The sequence below is a fragment of the Gymnoscopelus braueri genome (assembly GCF_963280865.1).
Source record: "Gymnoscopelus braueri genome assembly, chromosome: 6".
In the NCBI taxonomy this organism is placed as follows: domain Eukaryota; kingdom Metazoa; phylum Chordata; class Actinopteri; order Myctophiformes; family Myctophidae; genus Gymnoscopelus; species Gymnoscopelus braueri.
In genome coordinates this window covers 16,171,188-16,189,673 of record NC_137607.1, presented here as the reverse complement: position 1 = coordinate 16,189,673, position 18,486 = coordinate 16,171,188, and the positions used below count along the sequence as shown (strand labels likewise).

The 18,486-nt window shown below is 41.6% G+C and overlaps 1 protein-coding gene across 1 annotated transcript; it reads left to right on the top strand.

The window, feature by feature from the left end:
• Positions 1–3,931: 3,931 nt before the first annotated feature.
• Positions 3,932–18,257, top strand: LOC308087600 (all-trans-retinyl ester 13-cis isomerohydrolase-like). Its single transcript, XM_080431568.1, has 14 exons — positions 3,932–4,321; positions 5,289–5,371; positions 6,096–6,246; positions 9,153–9,260; positions 9,999–10,140; positions 10,803–10,950; positions 12,007–12,088; positions 12,755–12,887; positions 13,146–13,288; positions 13,725–13,854; positions 15,954–16,068; positions 16,227–16,321; positions 17,224–17,335; positions 17,940–18,257. The coding sequence occupies exons 1-14, from the start codon at positions 4,311–4,313 to the stop codon at positions 18,083–18,085; spliced, it is 1,599 nt and encodes a 532-aa protein (XP_080287694.1). The 5' UTR covers positions 3,932–4,310; the 3' UTR covers positions 18,086–18,257.
• The last annotated feature ends 229 nt before the right edge of the window (positions 18,258–18,486 follow it).

The window sequence follows — 18,486 nt, the reverse complement described above, 5'->3', positions numbered from 1 at the left end:
TTTTGAGCTTTATGAAGTATTAGTTCTCTGATGCATGTACCTCTGTTCTTCAGATGGACTGTGTACTGTGTGTGTGCATGTGGCGCAGCATGTTAGCCCTTAATGGGTCCGTGTTTTCTTAGCTATTCATTGGATGATTGTACAATGAATATGATGTATACTCTATGCAACAATCTTGGGAAATAGTCTAAAGTAAAGTCGTTTTTATTATTAATGCCTCATCTCTTTTGTTGGCCATTTAGCTGCATGTCGGATACCACTCATGATGATCTTCTATTCTATGGTATACTGTATAGATTGATCATTGTTGGGAGAAAGAACACTGATTTGAATATAGATACAGTATATACTGTATATAAAATAAATGGAGAGAGCGATAGACCCTTTGACATTGTGTCACAGAACTAAGTATTATTGGGATGTGTCTCCTAGCAGAGATTTGCGCTCCACTGAGCACCCCTTTCTAGTGTTTAAATGTGCCAGGAAATAACTGCAAAATAAAATCATTCGGCCAGGCAATTTTATTTGTATAGCACATTTCAACAAGGCAATTCAATGTGCTTTACATAGAACATCAAGCAAAGGAAACAACGACATTAGGATGCTTAAAACAAAAGAAGTAAAAACTAACACATACAAGTACAGTGCAGAAGAGAAGGAAAAAAGTAACTCGAAGGCAATGGCACACAGAAAGGCCTTTAGTTGTGTTTTAAAAGAAATAAGAGACGCAGCAGTTTTCTGGGAGTTTGTTCCAGATATGTGGTGCATAAACTAAATGCTGCTGTACATTTGTGGTTTTAGTGACAGAAAGCAGACCCTTTCCCAGATTACCCTGATTGATGCGGTATCTACAGTACCGTTTACTTGCCCATATAAACCTGTATCTTAACTGCTGTGTTGTCTTCAGCGACAGAATTTCCCTTTGGATCAGTAAAGGTCATTCACACACACACACACACACACACACACACACACACACACACACACACACACACACACACACACACACACACACACACACACACACACACACACACACACAGGGAGAAAACAACCACCCCTGAATGTCTGCAGGTCAGTGACCCTGTCCTCCCTGAAGTCCTTTGAGAAACTGATGAAACAAGAACCTCGACACTCTTCTTGATCCGTTTCAGTTGACATAGGGCTTGGCGTACAGGATGCTACTGCCTCCTTCCTTGACTTATTATTCAAACACCTTGGTCAGTAAATCTTAAAACTGATATAACTACTTTGGTGTTGACCCTAGTTTGGTAGGTTGGATCCTTAACCTCTCCAACAGAACCAAGGGTGAGGGTGAATGAGTTCATCTCTCTCTCTTTCTAATGAGGGCAAAAGGGCAGGGGCTCAAGCCCCCCTTGGGCCCTATCTGTGCACATGTCTGCCTACACTCCTGCCAAACACACAGCCACAGATATAGATATTTGTGGTTTTTCGGTTCTTGGAAACTTTTGGTCTGATTGCCACTCTGCACTGGCACACTGAACCCCCGGGCCTTATGGGACACACGCCAAGTCTGAGGCCTTTCGGCCGTACGGTGTCGGACACACAGACAGACGCACAGACAAAGATACCCTGAATGAATAGATAGATGATAGATACAGCCTATTTCAGTCATTAAAATGTAGTGACATACGATAATTGTCTAACAGAACAGAACAGTAGCTCACAGTATGTCATCACAAACAGGATGCTTACATGTGGGCATGTGGCCAAATGGGGGTCAAGTTATGTTGTTATTTAAGTCATTCTTTCTTACGCTATTTTTGTTTTTAACAGCAACTTAGAGATCAAATTTAAAATGCATACTAGGCATCAAAACTTTACACAACAGAAGAAAAAAATACTGGGTCTGTAAAAAACTACTTTGATAACTCCAAATCTTTTTATTTTCTTTTGTAAAAATATTTTTTTTAAAAGGTGAAATGATTGCATTTATTTTCCTCAGACAAAGAGAGAATCCTACTGAGCATGTGCAGAGAGTAACCGTCATCACTCTTATCTTTGTGATTGGACGAACCTATGTTACAATTACCGCATTAAAGACTGAATGAAAAATATGTTTCTATACACTTTTAGAGCATATCCGTAGTCATAATTAACAATAGATGCCTAAATTGAATGTGTAAATAACTAACGTAAATCCAAAAGTAGCTCTCTCTTTATAAGGTTTTGAAGGTGAGACCCATGCACTAGAACCAGATTTGTGGCGTCTTTCACTTCAGCCACTCTCTGGAGCCAACCTCTGACTGTGAAAGGGTGAGAGAAGGTCAATTCGATTCATGTGCTGGCCATATTCTCTGCAAGAAGACCCTGGCTTCCCAACCAAAGTTCACCCCCCACGCCACACATGTTTACATATTTTACCCAAAGTAACTTCAAGTTCAACCTCAACTTCAATGTCACTTTTTTGTCACAAGTTTACAGGCTTAAAAAGAGTGGGTGAAATGAAGAGAAGAGAATCATAAACACTGGACATCATCACAGTACAGGACATGTCACAGCACAAACAGATGTAATCACAGCAGCTATGCAGACATGCAAAAGTGTCACTTTTCAGCTACAGTCACCTTTTTGAACCCAAATAGGGCAATTGTGTGACACCTGACCCGAAAGAAAACAACATGTTGTCACCTTTTTCACCTCTGGGCTGTTTGCATGCCTGGCTATGTAAAAGCCTGTTTGAACAGGTGAGTCTTTAACAGTCTTTCAAAAATGTCCACTAAGGTCACAGACCTTAGGTCTAAAGAAACATTATTGCATAGCCTTGGGGCAAAACTAGCCAAGCTCAATCACCCTTAGTCTTTAATCTTGTGGAGAGGCACAAGATAGGATGAGGATCTCAGAGTCCTTCTGTGCACATATGGGTTCTAATATTTACATGGGAGCCAATGCAAGGAGGTCAGAATGGGGGTTATTATGTGGCAGGATATCCTGCAGTTAGCCCTGCTATATGCAGTGAAAGTTCCCAGCAACAGGGCCTAGAATGATACATTACGGTTCTGCCTAAACTTTATTAATAAAACATTCATCTGCAGGACCCTTGTGCTTTCATCCATTCATCATTCTGTTCATGCGTCCATTTATCTATAGATCACAGAAGACAATACGTGTCATTAATGATTAATCTCTCCCCCCCCCCCCCCCTGTGTGTGTGTGTGTGTGTGTGTGTGTGTCTGTCCAGGTTTTCTCTCTCTCTCTCTCTCTCTCTCTCTCTCTCTCTCTCTCTCTCTCTCTCTCTCTCTCTCTCTCTCTCTCTCTCTCTCTCTCTCTCTCTCTCTCTCTCTCTCGTTGCTGGCCAATTAAAGTGGATTGTTGGGGTTTGTCTGTCTGGAACTGATTAGCTAGTCTTTGGGCTGTGGGCTCTGACTAGAGTCTCCCTCCACATACCATACATACAGCATACACACTGCACTGGCAACTTTACTAGCATGACCTAAGTGTTACGTGCGTGCATCTCTGCATATGTATGTGTGTGTGTGTGCGTGTGTGCGTGTGTGCGTGTGCGTGTGTGTGTGTGTTTGTGTTGTGTGTGTGTGTGTGTGTGTGTGTGTGTGTGTGTGTGTGTGTGTGTGTGTGTGTGTGTGTGTGTGTGTGTGTGTGTGTGCGTGCGTGCGTGTGTGTCCAGGTTAGCAAGTACCTTGTTCAGGGCCTGGAAAACATTGTGGAGGTAGCCAAGGGCCAGACGACTGAAAGGAGAGGAGACAAAAGACAGGCTGTTCTAACGGGCTAACAGGACCAGAAAGGGGAGGAGAGAGAGAGGGAGCAAGGGGAAGGAGAAAGTGGGGGTCAATGGACAGGAAAACATACAGTTGGATATGGGAAAGGGAGGGAGGAGATGGATAGATGGAAAGAAAGAAAGAGGAGAAGGCTGGGTGGAGAGGACGTGTTGGGGAAAAGGAGAGTGAGGGAAAGTAGGTAGAGGGCATAAAAGATGGATGATGATGAAGTGAGAAACTAAAGGAGAGGAGATGGACAGCCCAAAGACAGAAATGGTGAAAGTGATAAATGACAGAAAAGGGGAGCACAAGGAGTGGAGAGTTTAGAATAACACTGGGGAGGGAGAGAGACATTGAGAGGCAACAGAAAAGGAGGAGGAGAGAGAGGGGGAGGTGACGAGAACAGGGGGACTTTAGCTTCCATCTCTCTGCACAGGAAACTACACTGTGGTCTGAGAACAACACCAATACCAAACAGTCAGCTGCTCAGTGTGTGTTTGTTTGTTACTCTCACAAGTTATTATTTGTGAATGTAGAGGGTGTGTGTGGCGTGCATCTTTTTGGGGAAGCAAGATGGTCAGTCGGTGAGTAACTTTTGCCTTTTTTCCTTTCCATCAACATTGCCAGTAAAAGCAAAGAGCTACTTCAGCATTTTCTTCTAAAACTAAAAAACAGGAGAAAACTCAGACACAGAAATGTACCGCAGTATTCCTTCCCATGGATTATTCTAGATGTTTCTAGATAAATGCCAGGATTAGAGCCAGTTTGGATGAAGATATAACGGTCCTTTTTCCAGTTGTTTCTTTTTTCTTTCTTTTTTTAATCATTAGCACATTCTGTCTTCTACATGTTGTTGTTGATGTTGTTGTTTTGTAACTGCTAGAACAGTGGTTCTCAAAGTGGGGTGCAGGGACCCCCAGGGGTCCTTGAGGGAGTTCCAGGGGGTCCCCAGCTAAATGATAGATAGTTAGGAACCAAATGGACCCTTATGGGTCTGTAACTCTGAGAGTGTACAAATGGAACCAAATGGACCCACATTCCATTTGTACACTCTCAGAGTTAAATCAACATTGATTTTACAACATAAATTGGGCTCCCAGAGATAGAAATATAGGGGTCCGTACATAGCCTAATGCATGTCAAACTGGGGGTCCTTGAATAAAAATGGTTGAGAATCACTGCTAGAGCTGTACAAATCTTCTCTTATGGGGTCCCTGGCATATCTTTTCAAATGGGGGTCCACGGGCTAATACGTGTCCATTTGGGTGTCCTTGACATGAAACAGTTTGGGGAGTTGACATTAGGTAGAGAGGGATCCCCAAAAACTGTTGATATCACAGACCCTCAAATAGATTGACTTTGACACATAGTCCCACTAGTTACAATGTAATCCGTATTTTGGGCATGTCATTATTATAGGTGAACATTTTCAAAAACTTGTCAAAAGAATTCTAAAGTTCTCCGAAACACCTTCAGAGGTGAGGATGTCATCATCATGGGGTCGTCCCGGTCGTGAGATAAAAACTGACCCCATGCATTCTGTGTGTCCAGGATAGAGCATCCCGCTGGGGGCTACAGGAAGATATTCGAGACGGTGGAGGAGCTGAACGAACCCATATCTGCTGAAGTCACTGGTAGGCAACAACGTGTGTGTGACGGTTCTACCAATGGCTGCCGATTAAATGTGTAGGCACTGGCAGTGGTGGAAAGTAAATAAAGTACATTTACTATTGTTTTACTGTAGTGTACTTAAGTACAATTTTGAGGTATTTTTTACTTTACTGGAGTATTTCCATTTTTCAGTACTTCTACTTCTACTCCACTACATCTCGGAGGCAAATATTGTACTTTTTACTCTACAGTTTAACTACAGTTATTTGAAAACTTTAGGTATTATAGTTACTTTGTAGATTTTGATTATTATCACAAAACATACATTAACCACTTCAGCCCTATATGCATTTTGGCCATTTGAAAATAGCCGATCTACAAGCTCACAATGCGTCGGGATGCGACACATTGTGAGCTTGTAGATCTGCTATTTTCAAAAGATTTAAATACTTTTCGTACATTTGAAAACTTGTGAAATGGGACATTCTGCATAATGAGTACTTTAAACTTTTGGTACTTTAAGTACATTTTCATACCAATACTTTTGTACTTTTACTCAAGTAAATTTAGAATTCCGGACTTTTACATTGCAGTAGGCCTATTGATACTTTTATTGCGAGGAAGTAAAAATCTCTGAGTGCCTTGCACTTTTCTTCTCTTCACATTTTTATAAATGTTTACATACTCAAAATGCTCTCAAAACAGGTTATGTTTACATTGTTTTGTTTGTGTGTGTTTATTGTGTAGGTACTATACCGTCATGGCTTGGAGGCAGTGTGCTGCGGATGGGGCCGGGTCTCTTTGAGATAGGCTCAGAACCATTAAACCACGTGTTTGATGGACAGGCTCTTATACACAAGTTTGACCTGAAGGACGGCCATGTGACCTACTACAGGAGGTAAGCACACCGCTCACTACTGAATGCAGTTTGAAAGTTTCTTTAAAACATAGTTTCCCCATTATGTGGGATTCTGTGTGTAATTAGACCATAACAACATGGAACATAGGGTTAATTATTAATTATTGTAATTAAACAAAACTATGAGAAAGTAAAAGTCTACACATAGGTCACAAAATCGGTCCCGGCCACAAATCTTTGAAGTCTATAGATGGGTTTCCCGTTTGTAAACAAGAGAGGATGATGCGCGCGCAGTGGAGGGAAGAGCCTGTAGAGGGCGCTATTACCCGCAGCAGCTCTGGCCAAAGTACATTGATAAAATAAATGGTCTTCACCGGGTTTAATGAAAGTAGATTAAATGATGCAGTTTGTAATATCTTCTTTACTCAATAAAAATGATTTGTCGGAAGTTGGATCTGTCTGTATATAATAGCAGCATTATGCCTATTATGCCTATAATAGCAGCATTATGCCTATCTAAATCCCGAAAATAACAATAGAGTGAATGGCACTTCCGGGTCGTTCTACCTCCCGCATGCGCAGATTGCACACTCTGCTCTGTGATGACGTCGCGCGGAAACCCATCTATAGGCTCTATGCACAGCAGCCATATTATCACTTCCTTCACAGGTGTTACCAATGATACTAATGAAGGCTCTGTTCCATTTAGTGTAGCACAGTGGTTCTCAGATTTTTCAATTTCCACGACCACCATAACTCTGAGAGTGTACAAATGAAACGTGTGCATACGTGTGTGTGCATGCGTGTGCTCGGTGTGCACCCTTACGGGTCCAATTGGTTCTTTTGTACACTCTCAGAGTTACACACCTGTAAGGGGCCATTTGGAAACCCCTTAAGGAACCACGAGGGTCCCTGGACCCAAATGTTAGACCCACTGGTGTAGCAGAGTGTTTCCAGTGAGCCAACATGCACAATATCAGCACCCTGACTCTGTTTGACCAGAATGGAACAGAGCCTTCATTAGTATCATTGGTAACACCTGTGAATGTCTTCACAATATGGCTGCTGTGCATAGAGCCTATTACAGGTAAACAGAATGGGATATTAAAACCCTGTTTGACAGTCATTATCACATGACTCACAAGACCATTTGACCACTTAATTTTGTGCAACAAACAGTGACATTTGTAACATTTGCGGTGCCCCCTATTGGTGGAAGTGAAATTGCTTTTGGCTCTGTGTTGTTTAGAGGCCCTCTCTATGTGTGATTAAAATTTGGCGCAGATCGGAAACTGCATTCAGCACTTGTGTCGGGCCCCTAGCTCAAACTTTGGGAGCCAATCGGAGTGGAATCTGAAATTTTAGAATGCCAATCTGTTCACAAATAATTTCTGTTCTATTTAATTGTATTTGAACCCCATAGCTCTTTGACTGCAGCTGTCACTCCAACAGCTGACTCCCCCCCATGGGTTGGACTCCTACACCCTGTCAGCGGAATGTGTTTTAGTATGAACGTACATGGACGTTCTTAACTTATATGACCATTTAGGACATCTCTGGGACCTGTATAACAGGTGTCCAATATGACACCTCAGGAGGCTTCTGCCCCGAGGGGCTGCCCAGGACAGGCCAGGAGGTCTGATGCTATGATCCGTAATGCATGGTTCTCTGCTTGAATATTCTTCAATTAATTGTCAACACTTCACCCTGAGACTGGATATTAATTTTAATAATTTCCATAATGTTACGACCTAAGGTTCAATAGTTATAGGCCAAAACACGAAGCGCTATAGCACCACCATGAGGCAGATTTGAAAAATCCTTTGCCCACTGGGAGTCTGCGTGCAAAGTTTCATGCCTATCGGTCAAGCAGGGCCTGTAGCTGTTCACAGGACACAGACACACACTTTCTGGTGATGTGTTCTGGCACATCCATATATTCTGTTGCACAGCACCTAGAAAGTATCAAAAGAAAGAACAAGTCTGCACAACAGTATCACTAAGACCAGACTTGATTGATACATTGTTTGCTGATTGCATTAGAAATGCACTGCCCACTGCATCAGATTATTTCTAAGGAATGTGAAACACTTTAACGTTGCAAATGAAATAACCTGCTGTGAAAACAAATCAAATATACAATTTTCAAAAGTTTGGTTGTTGTTTTTTAGCCACAGTGTATAGACCAAAACTCCAAAACTCCAAAACTACACACACGCACACGCACACGCACACACACACACACACACACACACACACACACACACACACACACACACACACACACACACACACACACACACACACACACACACTCCTATCCCCACATTGCTTGCCTCTCACAGACTTTCTTTCCTATTCTGTGAATGCCCAGCGGATTTGTGTTACCGATGGTAGGATAAGTTGTTTAGCTGACAAGAAACTTACTAGAACTGGAATGTTGCTGGTTTAAAACCACCAATCTCTCACACACACACACACACGCACACGCACACGCACACACACACACACACACACACACACACACACACACCCCCACACACACACACACACACACACACACACGCACACGCACATTGTAGCTGTTGGCCACAAAAATTCCTTTTCCAATTCCTTCTGGAATAAAGTGGTTTGTTACATTGCAGGATTGGCTGTGTTGACGGATCCAAGCTGCATTCTAACAGAATAATGCTTAACCACAGAATTTGGATTGCAAGATCTTCTTCCTGCTGGGCATTCATTCATGGTGTGTGTGTGTGTGTGTGTGTGTGTGTGTGTGTGTGTGTGTGTGTGTGTGTGTGTGTGTGTGTGTGTGTGTGTGTGTGTGTGTGTGTGTGTGTGTGTGTGTGTGTGTGTGTGTGTGTGTGTGTGTGTGTGTGTGTGTGTGTGTGTGTGTGTGTGTGTGTGTGTCTGTGTCTGTGTGTGTGTGTGCTCTATGTGTGTAGGTTTCTACAGTCTGATGCATATGTGCGGGCCATGACAGAGAAGAGACTGGTCATCACTGAGTTTGGGACAGCAGCGTACCCAGACCCATGCAAAAACATATTTTCCAGGTAAGCCCCCAAACCCCAAACAATAGTCCAACACACTGTATGCAGTAGGTCAGTGGTTCTCAACCTTTTCAGGCCGTGACCCCACAAAAATAATCATATTTGAATTGGGTAGATGAATGTTGCGAAAATAGCAGATCTAACACGAGGCGTTGTGAGCTTGTAGATCGGCTATTTTCAAATGTTTTGCCTCTTTCTTATATCCTTAGTACAGTTTGTTGATTACTTTTGATGCTGTAATGGTAATTGTTTTTAGGTATTAAAAAGGTCTTAAAGGTCTTAAAGGTCTAAAGTCCTTAAATTGTCACTTCACTGTCATCATGGGGACCCCCCAAACATCATGTGGGGTCCCCCCTGGGGGTCCCGACCCAAAGGTTGAGAACCACTGCAGTAGGTAACCGTTTTGATGGGTCAAAAAGGTTTGCCAACCAATTTGACCGACACTTTATAAAATGAGGCACTGTACACCAAGTGTTAGGTTAACTATGCAGTTAATATGTATTTTTATGTCCAATTTAACTCATACACATATGACATCGGGAACATAATAACCAGTTTTTTACTTTGACTTTTTATATGAACATCTTTAGTGATTAGGGAGACTACATTTGATTTCGGACCACATAACATTGAATATAGAATGCCTTTAATGTTTCTCAATAGGTACTGTTTTGTAGAGAAAATCTGTCTCCCTTGTGCATTTGTATGTGTGTGACTGTGTGCATCTACGTGTGTTTGTAGATTCTTTACCTACTTTAAGGGGATTGAGGTGACCGACAACTGCGTTGTGAACATCTATCCGGTTGGTGAAGACTTTTATGCTGTCACAGAGACCAACTTCATCACCAAGGTGGATCCAGAAACACTGCAGACCCTGAAGAAGGTGAGAGCACATTGGCAGATTGGTATATGCACATTGTGATGAAACCTATTAGCTGACTTATGCACAAAATGCAGTGGTGGAAAGTAACTAAGTACATTTACTCAAGTACCATTTTGATGTATTTTCACTTGACTGGAGTATTTTAAATTTTAAATGATTTTACTTCTACTCCACTACAATTATTTGAAAACATTAGTTACTAGTTGCTTTGTAGATTTTTAGTATTATTACAAAACATACATTAACCACTTCAGCCCTATACATTTCAGCCATTTGAAAATAGCCATTCCACAAGCTCACAATGCGTCGCATGAGCTTGTAGATCGGCTATTTTCAAAAGATTTGTATACATTTTATACATTTGAAAACATGTGAAATGGGACATTCTGCATTATGAGTACTCAATCCTTTTGGTACTTTAAGAACAATTTTGTACCAATGCTTTTGTACTTTTACTCAAGTAAATGTTGAATTCCGGACTTTTGCTTGTAACAGAGTATTTCTACATTGCAGCATTGATACTTTTACTTAAGTAAGAAATGTGAGTAATATTTCCACCACTGACAAAATTCCATTCCCATTCCATGATAATTATAATGGACTTTTCAGGATTTTGTATTTTCTGACGCAACATTCACATGCACTCTGTGTGTCTGTGACAGGTGGACCTGTGTAATTACATCTCAGTGAACGGGGTGACTGCCCACCCCCACATAGAGGCAGACGGCACTGTCTATAATATCGGCAACTGCTTTGGGAAGAACATGAGTCTGGCCTACAACATAGTTAAGATCCCTCCCATCCAGGAAGGTGGGTCAATTAAGTGATTAAGCTGTTTATTAATTGATGATTATTTACTGATAAGCTTGTGACACCTTTATACTCATTATTTATATTTATTTTGTTATCAATAATTGTGCAAATCAGTTATATGTGAGGGTGAGCAATGTTGCCTTGTGAAGTGAATCAGAAAATATAATCTAAGACAGGGGTGGGCAACTTTGATGATGGAGAGGGCCACTATATTTCCACACTCACTCCAGAGGGCCACATTGCATATACTGTCTCTCCGTACTTTAACTTTTTTCGCCATTCTATGTCACACAAAAGCAGCAAAAAATTGCTATTTTTGAAATTTACTAATTTTTTTGTTGCTATTTTTTAATTGGAATCCTGAAAAGTGACATTTTTATTTTATTTCAAATGCATTTAGTTATACGTATGTTAACTTTATGAACTTAAATACAAATACATTGGACATAAAAAAGACAATAGAATTTTAATACTAGTCATTAATATTCACCGCCAAAGTTTTTTCATAATAAAATCACCCACTGCCAGGGTTTTTAATTTTTTTTTATAGAAACAATGTGAATTATTTGTCCGTTTATTTTTTAACATTGAAGTGAATGGATTTTTTTTTATTTTAATTTTTTTTATTTATTAATTCGTTAGGGTTAGGGTTATAAATGTATACTAAAAAATTAGAGAAACATTTTAGGAATTCAAAAACAGAATAATAAAAAAAAATTAAAAGGGGAGAATTCTCCCCTTTGGCGGTAAACACCATTGACTGAAAAGGGGAGAATGCGGTGAGTGTGTTAAGCTACTAATATAGACTGAAGTAATTAAAGCAGGTCATGTTTGCATGTTTGGAATTGTAACAGCTATTGCTGTAATATATATAATAATAATATATCAGTAATATTAGTTGCCCATGTACGATCTAAGAAAAACAAAGATAATATACATTTTATTAGACAGGGTCTAGTCTTGGATGATGTCTAATGTTATGTGTTGGTCTCTTTATTCTTTGTGAAATCAAGATCATGTTGAGTCCCTGTTTACCTTGTGTGTGTGATCCAGACAGGTCAGATCCCATAGAGAAAGCCCAGGTTGTGGTACAACTACCCAGCAATGAGAGATTCAAACCCTCCTATATACACAGGTAGGTTGCTAATTCTAAAAAAAACATCCTACATTCACATAATTCCGTTATGAATTCTAAAGCTTCCTCACTAGACCGGTTTTAGTGATCATTGCAAACTCTCCACCATAAACAGTCTGGGTACGAGTTACAAACCCTGATATACATGTTGGTCACTTTTGAGCTGAGCAGGATTTCTGAACCCTTCAACAAAGGATTGTCAGGAATAAAAAATAAACATTTTTTAACAGGTTGATTATTTCTCAACAATGAGAAATAATTGAATGTTTTATTTATAGTACATAGTGCATTTAGTAAAAGATAGAATATACACTGTATCAACACATCTTTGACACATATTTCATCACAAGTAATAGCCTACATGTGTGTGTTATCTCTGACAAAAGATGGATATGTTGATAATGAGAGCTGATCATGTTGATGATGACACCAATACTACATGGTACTGTAGTGCATCAGGATCATAGAATCTGACAAATACTGCAAAGACACTTAGAATTACAGGCGTTTTGTCTGACTTCATAAATGGATGATAAACTAATTGTCTGCTTGTCTGTGTGTTTCTACCAATCTGTCTGTCTCTTTCAATGTGTCTGTCATACATGTGTCCGCCTCTTGGTTTGCATGTCTGTCTGTCTGTCTGTCTGTCTGTCTGTCTGTCTGTAGTTTTGGTATGACAGAGAACCACTTTGTGTTTGTGGAGCAGCCAATAAAGATCAACTTGCTGAAGTTCCTGACTGCCTGGACCATCAGGGGAACCAGCTATATGGACTGCTTTGAGTCCAACGACACCATAGGGGTAGGAGAGGAGTGTGTGTGTGTGTGTGTGTGTGTGTGTGTGTGTGTGTGTGTGTGTGTGTGTGTGTGTGTGTGTGTGTGTGTGTGTGTGTGTGTGTGTGTGTGTGTGTGTGTGTGTGTGTGTGTGTGTGTGTGTGTGTGTGTGTGTGTGTGTGTGCGTGTGTGGTGCCGCGTGCCTTTGTTCTTGCATGTTCCTGACATTTATACACACACACACACACACACACACACACATATATATATATCGTATATATTACAGACATGGATCCACCTGGCCACAAAAGATCCGGCAGAATATCTGAGCAGCCACAGGTTCAGAACCTCAGCCTTCAACCTGTTCCACCATATTAACACCTACGAAGACCAGGGATTCATTGTCGTTGACCTCTGCACATGGAAAGGGTGCGTATATGTCATGCATGCACATGCATTTATGTATAAGTAAATAGTGAGCGACAGACTTGCAACTACACAGCAAAATCTGTAGAGTTAATTTAACATCTACACTCATGTTTATTGTGTATTACACACAATTAACTACATTAATACTAACCACTCAGTGTGTATGCCTGTAGTTTTCTAATGAAACAGTTGCAAATGACTTCCAGTGACTAACCCTTTTCTCTCTCTTTGTCTGTCTGTCTGTCTGTCTGTCTGTCTGTCTGTCTGTCTGTCTGTCTGTCTGTCTGTGTGTGTGTGTGTGTGTGTGTGTGTGTGTGTGTGTGTGTGTGTGTGTGTGTGTGCGTGCGTGCGTGCGTGCGTGCGTGCGTGCGTGCGTGCGTGCGTGCGTGCGTGCGTGCGTGCGTGCGTGCGTGTGTGTCTCTCTCTCTCTCTCTAGGTATGAGTTTGTGTTTAACTACTTGTACTTAGCGAACCTGAAGCAGGAGTGGGAAGAAGTGAAGAAATCAGCAATGACAGCCCCACAACCTGAGGTCAGACGATACGTTCTGCCTCTGGATATACACAGGGTAAGCACGCACACACACGCGCACGCACGCACGCACGCACGCACGCACGCACGCACGCACGCACGCACGCACGCACGCACGCACGCACGCACGCACGCACGCACGCACGCACGCACGCACGCACGCACGCACGCACGCACGCACGCACGCACGCACACACCAGCCTGATCTCCAGAGAATACCGTAACATTGCACGGAACGAGTGCACTTCATTCCGTGGATAGTCGCCTCGGAACTCCCAAATTGCGTGCATATGTACGGCGAGTCCCACAGTGGGCGTAACCAGTCGCAACACGGAAAAACCCGGAAGCAGAGCAGTCCGCACAATAAAATTTACGATTCTGTGCCTATCGGTACATAACTCAAACGGCGCTGAGTAGGCACAGGCGAATGTCACACCGTTCAGGACGGCAACTCGGTCGCCTTAGCTCCCTCGGTGGTCCTTCACGGGGTGACAATTCGCCTGTGACTGCGCGCCTCCGAAATGGTTTTGTCACAAAGGCAGCGCCGTACCATATGCACGCAATTCGGGAGTTCCGAGGCGGCTATCCACGGAATGAAGTGCACTCGTTCCGTGCAATGTTACGGTAATCTCTGGAGATCAGGTTGCACACACACACACACACACACACACACACACACACACACACACACACACACACACACACACACACACACACACACACACACACACACACACACACACACACACACACACACACACACACACACACACACACACACACACACACACACACACACACACACACACTTCTTGTATTGTTATTCGTATGGAGAGGCCAGAAGCATTTGCATTTTATTAGGTGCTGTCTAAGTGATGATAGTGAAAACAAAAGCTTTTGTTAAAAGGTTACAGCTCTACTACCCCTCCCTTCAGCTATTTAACAAACAGAAAATACGTTTTAGGTGGGTTGCCAATTATATCCAATCAGTAGCTGGAACATTTATCAGCTTTAATTTTATAGTGTACCAGTTCCAGTTCTTTATTTTTTTGTTTTGTTTGTTTAATCAGTTCCTATTTCAACTGTTTATCCTGTATGAGTTCTCTGTCCTGATTGGATGAAATTGGTATCCCGACCTGAATATGTATTTTCCGTTTACTAAAGAGCTGGAGAGACAGGGAGAACAAACACTCTATATAACAATGATTACTGTACTGAATATAGAGCTATTTAACCCTTTTCTTTTACACCACCCTTAAACCTAAGCCTAATCTTAACCTCAAAAGTCCTATCCCTAACCCCAACCAGAATCTTTTCCCTAACTGTAAGCCTAATATTTCGTAACCATAAAAATGTCCTGTTCCCTCATAGGGATCCATAAGGTCAATTTGGATTGATATTCCTATCCTTGTGAGGATTTTGGGTCCCTATACGAGGATAGTAATACATGGTACCACACACCACTACCAGTGGTGGAAAGTAACTAAGTACATTTACTCAAGTACTGTACTTAAATACAGTTGTGAGGTATTTTTACTTTACTGGAGTATTTCCAATTTTCAATACTTTTACTTCTACTCCACTGCATCTCAGAGGCAAATATTGTACAAAGTGAATGGCTCGGCGCTCGGGTGGCGCAGTGGTAAAGTGCCTGCCCACCACTGCAGAGGTTGTGGGTTTGAATCCACAGTGGTGCATCTGGCTTTGTCGAGCGTCTACACGAACACAATTGGGCCGTGTTCTGGGGAGGGAAGCCGGGGCGGGGAGGAGGGTGATATTTGTCACTGCACGTAACCGTACAGGCTGGCTGGGGCGGCACCTGTCAGCAGGGAGTGTTGGCGGGAGGAGTAGAACGAAGGCTCTATGGCCTCCCGGTAGGGGCTCCTCACTGGCAGATGAGTCAGTAGGATACAACAAATAGTGTGCGGAGGAATTAATTGTCAAAATGACTAAATTGGGGAGAAAAAGGTGTAAAAAGAAACAAAAAGAAAAAAGTGACTGGCTGTTTTCAAATGTATATATTGTGTGTGTGTGTGTGTGTGTGTGTGTGTGTGTGTGTGTGTGTGTGTGTGTGTGTGTGTGTGTGTGTGTGTGTGTGTGTGTGTGTGTGTGTGTGTGTGTGTGTGTGTGTGTTAGGAAGAGCAGGGGAAAAATCTGATCTCCCTGCCATACACCACGGCAACAGCTGTTCTCTGTAGTGATGGAACAGTCTGGCTGGAACCCGAAGTCCTATTCTCTGGACCCCGACAGGGTGAGACACACACACACACACACACACACACACAGTGCATCTTATTATGACACAGTATGCGTAAATCTTCAATGTCTCTCCCTTTCCATCTCATGGTTTCTCTTGCTGTCTGTCTGTCTGTCTGTCTGTCTGTCTGACTGACTCTCTCTTTCTCTCAGCCTTTGAATTTCCCCAGATCAACTATTCACGGTGCAATGGCAAGAACTATCAGTTTGCCTACGGCCTGGGACTCAACCACTTCATACCAGACAGGGTACAAGCATGTTCATTGTATAGCTTGGTTCTGCTTGACTTGTTATGAATGATTAAAATAAAACTATAAATAGTATACAAGAACATAACCTGGAAAATCAATGTGGTTTCCTTCGTTCCAATACATCTTTGTACTGGATTTAGCCATTTTAAGTTTTTTAAGGGGTGCAGGAAATGTCTGGAAATTTCGGATTAAAATTATTATTTGATTGATTATTATTACAACTACAATGGGAGAAATCTTTCTCAATTTCTCTGCAGTAAATTAAGTTAGCATAACTTAGTTCTTGTGAGGGGAAAATGTATACAAATTATACTTTTTTGATCTCAGTTCATAAATGTCCACCTCCTGGCTAAATAAGTTGGCAGCTGCCCTAACATGGCTTTCTCACAAGCAAATAAAAATGTGATTATCTTAAAGGCCAAACCGCACCAATGCAACTAGTCACAACTCCTTGCAACAAAACAGTTTTAAGGTCAACCGCACCAATGCATCTCCTTGTAACTGCCATTGGGGATACTGGTTGCAAGTGGTTGCAAGTAGTTGCATGTTGCAAGGAGTTGCATGGCGAATCATTGGTGTGGAGTGGCCTTTATAGCCAGGAATGGAAGACCTAACAAATAATACAGTACACAGTCATGTGTAAAGGCCAAACTGCACCAATGCAACTAGTCGCAACTCCTTGCAACAAAACAGTTTTAAGGCCATGTCACACCAATGCAACTCCTTGCAACTGCCATTGGGGATAATGGTTGCGAGTAGTTGCATGTTGCAAGGAGTTGCATTGGTGTGGACTGGCCTTTAGGAGACGGCTATTTGTAATGAATCGTAAAAAGTCATTAAAAATAAAAACAAAAACCACACACACACACAAGTACTGACATGGTTGCCTGTCATTGTAGATTGTTAAGCTGAATGTGCGGACCAAAGAGACATGGGTGTGGCAGGAAGAGAACTCCTACCCGTCAGAACCACTGTTCATACCGACACCGGCAGCTACAGAAGAGGACGATGGTAAGAGACAGTCACACAGTACGATTTGGTTCCATTTGTACACTCTTCAGAGTTAAATTAACACTAAGGATCAGTGTTGGGCAGCAACAAGTTACTTTTAATATATTACTGTAATATTATTAATTTACCCAGTAACGAGTGTGTAAGGTATTACTTTGCCAAAACAGTAATATTATACCAGTCCATTACTATGTAAAAATAGTACATATTACTCAGGCTTTATTTCATAGCCTTTTTGGCTAATTGGTGACTCTTATTATTATTCCAAAAAATATGATTCAGTTCTAAAAAGAGCTGGCTAAACAGATTGTGTTGTTGTACATCTCTCTTTTTCTTTTTCTTTTGCAGGGGGCAAAAGTAATATGTAATACAATATGTAATATAAGATATTACTCTTGATTCCAAGTATTAAGTAATATAATATTATTACTTTTTTAAGGAGTAATATGTAATAAGCAACATGTTACTCTCCTGAGTAATATTGCCCAACACTGCTAAGGATTTCACTGTGTACAGAGACACACACATGGACAAACATAGTTTGACACACAGGCTCGTATTACACAGGCACACACTCTCTGACCATGCGTTTCTGTGTCTCCAGGTGTGCTGCTGACCATCTTGGTAAAGCCGGGGGCAGAGAGACCAGGCTGCCTGTTGGTGCTGGACGCCAAGGAACTGAAAGAGCTAGCCAGAGCAGAGGTCAACACTATGATACCGATGACCCTCCACGGGCTGTACAAACCATGATCCTAAAACCCTGAACCACATCCTTCAGTCCAATTAATGGCCTTAGAGACACAGGCCAGAACGAGGAAGGTGTTGGGAAGGTCATGCATGGCACCACCATCTTTTGGCCTTAAAACTTTTACCCTATTTCAGTGGTGGAAAGTAAATAAGTACATTTACTTAAGCATTTCACACAGAAAGTTTGTCACTGCTTGTATTCGTGTACACATGACATATGGAATGGTAAAGAACCATTCTGTAACAACTATGTTTATGTAATGTATGTATAATGTATGTCTTTTCCTTCTAAAATGGAAGACTTGTTATAGGGTTAGTATGAAATATATAGTAGTTTTTCCGTGTTTACCAGGTATTTACTACATGTTTCAGAGAACTGTGGCATTGTCAAAACAAATTAAGAG

Excerpts from the sequence above, each read along its gene's own strand:
- LOC308087600 (XM_080431568.1), top strand. Across the intron at positions 5,372-6,095 it reads CATATCTGCTGAAGTCACTG|GTACTATACCGTCATGGCTT; the intron begins GTAGGCAACAAC and ends TTTATTGTGTAG. Across the intron at positions 16,322-17,223 it reads ACCACTTCATACCAGACAGG|ATTGTTAAGCTGAATGTGCG; the intron begins GTACAAGCATGT and ends CTGTCATTGTAG.